At 43.4% G+C, this 9,200-nt stretch overlaps 1 protein-coding gene across 1 annotated transcript; it reads left to right on the forward strand.

Moving 5' to 3' along the window:
• The first annotated feature begins 604 nt into the window (after positions 1–604).
• Positions 605–5,749, forward strand: PSPH (phosphoserine phosphatase). Its single transcript, XM_009957509.2, has 5 exons — positions 605–873; positions 1,577–1,711; positions 3,303–3,448; positions 4,207–4,355; positions 5,639–5,749. Exons 1-5 carry the CDS (start codon positions 653–655, stop codon positions 5,747–5,749), a joined length of 762 nt encoding a protein of 253 aa, XP_009955811.1. The 5' UTR covers positions 605–652.
• Positions 5,750–9,200: the final 3,451 nt, after the last annotated feature.

Genomic DNA, 9,200 nt, shown 5'->3' on the forward strand with positions numbered 1-9,200 from the left:
TCATGGAAAAAGTTGTGTCATGATGTGATACCTTAACGGGCTGAGTGATGTTCTCAAAGCCCAAGACTTTAATGGATTTTATAAAAGACCAATTCCCAATGCTAATGGCCAAATCTATGCATTCATAGACGATGCAAATATTTAGTTTCTATTAATGAGGACATAGAAAAGGACCTAAACCTTCATGATTTAGGGACAACCACTCACCAATAGGCTTTAGGTAGTTATGTCTACTGTGATCAAGCAAATCCTTGAGGGCTGGGTGTCTTTTACTATCTCTTGGAGCGACTAATTTGACACATTAGACTGGGTCTGATGAGAAATCAAGATCCATTTGAGCGGTGAGGGTGAGATGAGACAGAGAACTGCAAGTCCCATGCAGCAGTTGGCAGTCTGATGGTTCAGCAAATGCCAAGTATTACAACCTTGAACCCCATGTGAACATCAATGGGCTGAGCCTACAGAGAGCAAATCAGCAACTGACCAAAGCTCCACGGCCCACCTGTAACGTAAGTTGACCATCAGTAGGCAGCAACAGCAGAGAGCAAATCAGCAACCGAGCCAGACCTCCACCACCGCTCACCCTCTTTGATAAAAGCTGGCTCCCAGGCTGTGCTCGTCCCTACTCGCAAGAACCAGATCAGTCGCTCCAATGGCTCAAGACGGAGTGCAGTACTGTCACTCAGAGAAAGACTTTATCTTGTCCCCTCACAGTAAGAAGGTTCCTAAAAGGATGGCGTCCCTCTTGGAGCTGAAAGAAATCTTCCGCAGTGCTGACGCAGTGTGCTTCGATGTGGACAGTACAGTCATCAAGGAAGAAGGCATTGATGAGCTGGCGAAGTTCTGTGGAGTCGGAGATGCCGTCGCAGAGATGTAGGTATATTTGGTGTTGACTTCATAAGAGCGGTGGTAAAAAATAGGCATGGACAAGGTTAATCTGTGACGTGCAATAGGGATTAATTCAACTCTGTCATAGGAGGTTATTACAGTTTGAAAAGGATTTTAGGAAGAAGGAGTGGAATTACTGTGTAATGAAGTAACATTTCTTTTGGAGTTGTGAAACCGCTCAACAAAACTATACTGACATAAAGTCTCTAATGTGAATTTCTTTGCTAGACCAAGATCAGCCCTCGTGGTTAAACTTGGCTGAGCAGTAGCCACCTTTATTATGAGATGGGGGGAGAGGGGACAACTCTCCCTACACTTCTCAGATGTTGTTTCCACTGAAGCTTGTAGCAAAAGTTCAGTTCATTTCAGAGACCGGCGCCTCAGCTGCAGTTGAGGAAGGCCGGTCCCAGTGGCTCAGGTGCACTCACAGGGGGGAATGAAGCAGGTTTTTTTCACTGTTTTTTTTTTTTCTCACTGGTTCTCACGAGAGCTCCGATCTGTGGAGATCTTCTACCAGTGGTTGCTACCAATCTTTTCAGTGTCCCAATCTTCTCCTTTACCACACAGATATGGTATAACCTGGAACCTATGGTCTCTTACCATGTTGCTTGTCATTCTACTCTAACTAACTGTCCTCAGGAGAAGCCTCAACTTGTCACTGATTTGCTTTCCTTGGATCACCATTTAGGACCCGCAGAGCTATGGGAGGCACTGTGACATTCAAAGCAGCTTTAACGGCACGACTAGGTCTCATACGTCCCTCCTATGAGCAAGTGCAGAAATTAATATCTGACAACCCACCTCAGCTAACACCGGGAATCAGGTAAGAAGAATTTGAAATGATCTAACAAAAAGTCTTGTTGCATAAAGCAACAAAATCCTGTGACATTTACGAGGCTGTAGGACTATAGAGCTGGTTTCGGTTGCCTTCCTACTCCATTTCCCTGTTGTTTGGGTACAAAGCTTATATCAGGAGCTTCTAATGCCCTGAGTCCGTGTCAAGTGGTTAAGCATCCATGTAAAAAGAAAACAGTCTTAGGTATTAACTGGTGTTTTGTCTGGCAAGCTCAAATTCTGGCTGGAGGATTAAATAGCCATGGAAAATAATCTGTTCAGTCACATCTGGTTTTTGACGGGTGATGGAACCAGTTAATACCCAGTATGAACTACTGGCTTGGTCTATTCTGCAGTTGTATCACCGCTCTCTTGCACTTGGGTGTGCAGTCACACCTCTGGACCCAGCTCAGGGGATCCATTGTGCAGAGCTATCCATTCTGTACTGAAGTCCCTAAAAAAGTATTAAAAAATCATTAAGGGGAAATACATATAAATATATATATGTGTGTGTGTGTATCCATTCCTCTTTAGGTTTGGAATAAACATTAACTATTTAAACTGAAAAAAATTTTTTTTTCTGATTCAAATTGTTTCAAACAATTTAAAATATTTTCTTTACTACAAAATCTGGCCATAGCTCGACGTCTAAAATATTTTTAGCACATACAGTAGTTTTAGATGATATTGTGCTTGATTTTCTGCTAGAGATGAAAGCACATGCTCAGCTTTTTCTGCAGAAGGCATGGCTTGATGTAACTACAAAGGGAACATTGTTTTCTTGTTTAGAATCACATGGTTTTCCTTTTTATTCCTTCCTTTTCTTCCTCCTTTTCTATGTAGCCTGCTTTAAGCCTCCACTTTTCTGTTTAGTATTTAGCATTTCTGCTGTTGCTGCTACCACTGCTACTGCTCAGTATTGCTGGATGCTGGTCTCCCTGCTTCTAGAGCCAAGTCCCGTAAAACTTTTAACCGCCTTCAAGCCCCGTTGACATTCACTGAGTCCAAAAACTTCTACTTTTTTTGATTCCTTTTCTGTAGCTGTGCCCTCTTCTAAAGGTGGCATCAATGTCCAGCGTCTGGGGAACCAACTCTGAGTTAGAAAATGTTTACACTTTGCACACTTTTCAGCCCATTTTTGCATTTTGGCGCAGTGGCTTTATCTCCCCCACGCTCCCTACTTTTCTGTGCATCACCGATTCCTTTTCTCGCTGTTCTTTTACTTCACTTCAGAAAAAAAAATCTGAACTGGATCTGCTCTCATTTGTTGAAGGGAACTCATGTGAACAGTAGGCAAGTGTCAAGATTCTAGGCAGTGCTTGTTTCTGAGCGACTCAATACCCGTTTGTCTCTAGACCTGATGGTTTTGTTCAAGCAAGGTGGATGCACAAACTTCAAGGGAAAGAATGAGAAGCTCTGGGCAGCAGAGGTGGCTGGAGCTGGAAAGCAGCACGCACCCTGACTAAACTGGAACAGCGCAAAGCGCGGGCAGCCTTGGTTAGGAAAGATGTCTGTTAACTTCCGTGTTATCCCTTGATGCTGCCAGGCACTCACGCTCGGTGTCTGCTCTCTCTTCTCAGGGAGCTGGTGAGCAGGCTTCATCAACGAGGGGTGCAGGTCTTCTTGGTCTCCGGGGGGTTTCAGAGCATCGTGGAGCACGTGGCCTCGCAGCTGAACATTCCAACAGCAAACGTCTTTGCCAACAGGCTGAAGTTTTACTTTAATGGTGAGATTCCCTTCAAGCCTCTTTTTCCTGCTAATTAACACCACAGTTTTGGTTCAAAGTGTCAGGTATTGGGCTACAGATACTGTCCAGCCTACAGGACCTTGTTACCAGTCCAGCTAGCTCCAAGTGGGAAAATTGCAAGACCTTACCAAAGCCGTGAGTGCAGGTCATTTTCCAGACATACGAAACAGAGCTGCAGTTACTCTTTAATTGCAAGCTGTGCCAAAGGTAAAGCACGTTACAGCTGCTTACAGCAGAATTTCATTTTCTCTTGCCCCTTCAAGTTAAAAGAGTTTATTACACTTAACCTGCTTTCAGAGGCAAACTTCACTTTCAGTGACTTTGAGGTATGTATGGAGACCGATGCGCAGAGCTGCTCTGGACTTTAATATAGTATAGCCGAGCAGAACCGTAGTTAGTGAGATTGTTTCTTACTCCGTGTTTCATACACTGTCTATACATCATACTGGCTGCTGCTTTTGAAATGTTTACACCAGAACGAGTGGACGAGAGTGACTGGGAATGGATTTGTAACACCACCCATCCAGGGTTTCTACTTCTGTCTTAGCTCTTTGAAAATATCCCCACTGAAGACTTGGGTAAAATCCCAGTTTTTACGTTACTTTCCAATTACTTTTTTTGGGATGCTGATATTGTGAGGCTTAATTAGCTGTTCTCTGAAGACCACAGGCATAGCTCTTTCTTCATCTATAAGAAAATATGCCATGTGTCTAACTCGTCCTTCCACGGTGTTCTAGGAGAATACGCAGGATTTGATGAAACACAACCAACAGCAGAATCAGGGGGGAAAGGAAAGGTTATTACTCATCTGAAGGAACAGTTCCACTTTAAGAAAGTAGTTATGATTGGAGACGGAGCTACAGACATGGAAGCCTGTCCCCCTGCTGTAAGTATTAAAGAACTGGAATTCTAAATTCCTCTTGAGCAAATCCTTTGGGAAAAAAAGAAAATGCTGTTTGAATTCTTTATAGGACTTCAGGGAAGAGCTTTAGCACTTCCCACAGCCTAAAAGAGATCTGTGTGGGTAGCTTTCCTCCAGAAAGCCTGCATCGTGCAATGGTTGATTTCTCTCAGTTCAGACAATCTCAGCAAGGGTGTCACCCTCGGAGCCAGGGTGCTGGCTGGCTCTCGCAGGGCTGCGTAACAGCCTAGCGACCGGTCTCAAACCAAGCCGGTACTGTCACGTCTGCCTGTCCTCTCCGTGTCCCCACAGTAAGCGCTTGCTTCTGTGCAGAGCTCTGACCCTCCACAATCCTGGTTCTGAACACGGACGACTGGTGCTTAGCACGAAGGTCTGGCACCGATCTGGTGCACATTCACCTGATGCTGGCCTAGCAAGAGGGTCCATCTCACTGTACGGTGACGACACCTTCACAGTCTCAGCTCTGAGAGGGTGAAATAGTAAAAAAAAAGAATCAAAAGACAACTTTTATCAATGGTCATTTCACAGAGGAGAGATCTCGACTCCATCTCCCCTTCAGCACCTTTCTCTACACAAAAGTACCCCAGCACCCCTCCTTCGCCAGTGCTGAGGGACAGACATCCCAGTGCATGGAACAAACTCTGAGAGCTCCTGCTGCTGTGAGTGATGGACAGCTGGTCCCTCACTGTGAAAGATGTGCTCGACCAAAGCGGCTTCGTATTTGCTTAACGCGGTCTACCCAGAGGCAAAAAAGCAGCAGTGGAAATTTTAACCACTGCGCTTTCGCTGCAGAGGGTTTTCTAAGATGTAGAAATGATGATTGTTCCTGGTTAATGATTGAAGACATGGTTAATGTTTACTTTTGGTATCTATCCAATGAGGTAAACAGAGTTAAGATAAACAGGATAGGGATAATTGTGAGATGCTGCATGCACGTTCGGATGTTAACTCATTCTTGAATAGTACGTTGCATCACATTTCCATCAGCTTTTCAGTAAAATCTCAGATCTGAACAATCTTGAGGCACTGAGACACAACTTGCCTATTGGAACAAAACTGTAGGGACCAAAGGGGCGCAAAATTAAAGAAGTTTTTGTTAATACATTTGAAAAAGGAACATGCCAAAGAGGGGAAGAGGCAGGGAGGAACACCATCATTTTAAAATGCAATCTTAAAACCAAACTTGATTTCTGAGAAGCTCCGTTCCTTACTGCAATAACGTATGTGCCCCCTCTTTGTTCTGCCAGGACTGCTTCATCGGCTTTGGAGGGAACGTCATCAGAAAGCAAGTGAAGGAGAAAGCTAAGTGGTACATTACTCACTTTGATGAACTGCTAAAGGAACTGGAAGAACGATAAATTATACAGTAAAATAATATATTTAACAACTATAAATCTGTTATACGATGCAATTAAACATATATTTGTTTGCAAAGTTGTGTTCTGGATTTTTTAATGATTCTGGGTGTTGGGTACCTTCTTCTCTGACCTGAAACTCGTGTTGCAAGTGGCACCACTCTACTCAAATGCTTTGTAATGGAAATGGTGAGTTTTAGACATCGTTTCCAAGGTGGAAGAAGTCAGCTGACTATTCCCTCACAAGTGAAGATCAAAGGTTGGAAATTACCAGTAAGTGAAAAATACCTCAATGGATTGGCCCCTGGTCAATACTGCAAATCTATTGTTTCAGAATCATTGAAGCTAATACTGCTACTTATTTTGTGAAGCAAAAGAAGAAGCGGGCCACAAACAAAGTTTGTCTAATCAATAATGATAATAATGATAATAGTACCACCACCACAATAATATAGTCTAAAAGGTAAACAGCATGGTAAGCACTTTCCATTCCAAAGAATCTCAGAACAAGGTTAAACAGTGAAGCGATAGGTAGGAAACATTACTAAGTGTCTCTGATTTCATTAAAATATAGCTACAGGAGAACCTGTCATCTGTCACTCAACACCACTGCTACTCAACCAGCAGTCTGACAGACAGGAGACGCATGCAAACCTGAGATACATGCAATAGTCATCAGTGTCCAGGAGGCTTATTTTAACCCGAGTGCTATAGCGGTTCCCACACCTTATTAAAATACTTTAAACTCCAAAATGGTGGGTTTGTAAAATGGTCACACTGTTTACTTAACTGTTTTATTTATTTAACAACCCACTGCCATCAACCTATAACTGGATGGAAGCGAACTCATCAGCCTTTAAAAAAAAAAAGGTCTACGGATGAAGAAAACACTGTGACATGTATCTAGTTGCTTCCTCAGGTGTGGATCAATGACCCTTAAACTGTTCTGTGCTAGAAATTAGTCTCCCCTGTTCTAAGTAAGTACTTTTCTGAGCTTTAGCTAAGGAATCCTAGTTTCTTAAGGATTTGTCTGTTGTGGCTGCAGTGCCTGATCCAAGGGGGTGCTTCTACAGACCACCCTTGATAAATGCTGCCTCTTTGTCAGCAAGTTCCTGACAACTCTTCTGCGTGTGCCTTTTTAACCAGCCTTGCTGACACATCACAGTACTTCTATTTCCCTGACTTAAAAGAATCTCCCCTCCGATCATGTGAAAAGCTTTACCAAAGTTAACCAAATTTCACTTTTCCAAAGTTAAAAATGTATCTTCATCCTCCTTCCACAATACATCTTCCACTTTCTTCCTCCACATAATACCATGACAGCAGAAAGACAGGTAGATAGGACGATTTGCCCTGGGGAAAAAAAAAAACCTCTGCAGGCTCTTATCTTCTGAGTGCTCACCAACAGCCCCGGTATTTTTCTGGAAACTGAAGATGAGGCTGACAGCGCTAACTGTCTTTCATCCCACCACGGATTTCAGAGATAGGAGGAGAAACAAGCGATGTGCTTACTTTCCAAAATCTCACACTGTCTCCACAAAACAATCACAGGTTTTCACAACTTGCACTACATTTCCTTAATTCACTAAGATTAAATCAAGGTGCAGTGAGAGAGCTCCTGTCCAGTTGTTTAAGCATCACCAACAATTAAAATAAATACTGGTTCTGTCTATTCTGCGACACCATCAGAAAGGATAAAGGGGAAAGAGGCGTTAGCAAAGTCCCAGAGGGATGAATGGCAGCTCTCACTGATGCCATCTAATGTTTTTGGCAAAAAAACATGAGGCAGCAATTGCTTGAAGTTACAACAGCATTTAAATACTAGAGAAATAGATGGGTTAGAAGAAAACAAATCCGGAAACAAACTCCTGATGGCTTTTTGGAGAAAGGCAGCCATATAAACAGCCATACTGAAGAGCTCTATATGGGGTTTTAAAAACTTCACAAAAGCCGAGACAGACAATAGTTGGCAGGCTGCTCACCAGAGCTCTTCTGGGAGTATTAGAGATGATCTCTTTTAAATTCTTCCTGAGAAAAATCCCAGCCAGCTCCGAGGGCAGCTCATGTACAATCATGCTTTTGTTTAGCCAAGACTGCATGAGGAGCACAAGTATAAACTCTGCTCCCTTTCAGCGTGCTCCTCGGCAGCCCTACAGTTATGAAGCAGAAGCGTTTGTTTGCTGCAGCTTCCTTTCGAATTAAAAGGCCACTAAAAAAAAAAAAAAAAAAAACCTAACATCCAGCTAATCAGCTGTAGCTACGGGCCCTGATCTACAAACCCTGTGACACACTTCGCTTCGAGTATCTGTAATTTCCCTACTGCCGCAGTCAGGAGACGGCGCAGGAGGCTCCGCGCCGCGGAGATGTTAACATTCACAGCGGTGTCTTCTGCCAGTCTGAGCGCTATGGAAACGTGGCGTCGTGCCACCGATTTCACAAGAGCTCTTTAGGTCTGACTGGTTTGAAAAAAACACCACCCCCCTTCCACTGGGCAAATATCAAGCCTGACCTCTAGTCCAGGAGGTACCCAAAGGATTACTTAGGCTCTTTTGTCTGCAAAATACTGGGAAAAAATAGGAGGGAATAAAGCAGCGTGAGGGAAGTTTCAATGTTACAGCCAACTACCGATTTACCTGAACGTACCCCACCACAGCAGAGCAAAATCTGGAGTAGCACATGTCAGGCAAGTAGTATCTTGTCTTCAGGCGGGTCTCCTGACTAGGAGGCACAGGGCTCCACAGAAAGCCTTTTATTTTAATGCCATTATTCAGGGAGGCAGAATTGCTTTACGTTACGTATTCAATTTGCAGGAGGGGACTTAAAAGAACAGGTTGCAGTCTTTTCTAGGAAGACGACAGGACAACTAAATTAGAGTTTTAATTGCGTCTTCATTATGGTGGAACAAGAACTGATCATTACCAGAGACCCTTCCAGGCATCGTTCCCCACTTTCCAACCACTGGAAAGTGACTTCAGTTCTGAACTCTACAAATTCTGCTCTAAGAAATGCTGAAGTGCTGCTAGTCGAAGGAAGAAGGCAGACTTGGCCATGAAAGAAGAGGGAAAATCACAACAGCGTTCACAACAGGGGAAAACCAACTTCAGAAAGGGCTCAGGCAAAGAGAAGCAAGAAATGATGGGCATTACTTATTTATCGGCTGTATTATGTTTGGTGAGTTTACACAGTTATCTGTAACTAAAATAACAGGAACTAATCTCTCTCTGGTGACTGCCAGAGCACGAGTTTGAAGCTCAGAATGACAGGAGACACATTCATCATACATCACACCACCACTGGTGGGAATTCAGATCTTAGGTTGGGTGTAAAGACTGAAGAGACTCGTGCCGTGTGATGTCACCCCGCAGAACATTCAGTTGTTTCTTAGATTTCTTACTCTTGCAAAACTTGATGGTCCTTAAACAAGAGCTCTGCCTGACTGAATTTAATTCCTAGT

Source organism: Leptosomus discolor, chromosome 18 (assembly GCF_034619465.1).
Source record: "Leptosomus discolor isolate bLepDis1 chromosome 18, bLepDis1.hap2, whole genome shotgun sequence".
Lineage (NCBI taxonomy): Eukaryota > Metazoa > Chordata > Aves > Leptosomiformes > Leptosomidae > Leptosomus > Leptosomus discolor.

Excerpts from the sequence above, each read along its gene's own strand:
- PSPH (XM_009957509.2), top strand. The coding sequence starts at position 653 with ATGGCTCAAGACGGAGTGCAGTACTGTCACTCAGAGAAAGACTTTATC. Across the intron at positions 874-1,576 it reads GGAGATGCCGTCGCAGAGAT|GACCCGCAGAGCTATGGGAG; the intron begins GTAGGTATATTT and ends ATCACCATTTAG. Across the intron at positions 4,356-5,638 it reads TGGAAGCCTGTCCCCCTGCT|GACTGCTTCATCGGCTTTGG; the intron begins GTAAGTATTAAA and ends TTGTTCTGCCAG.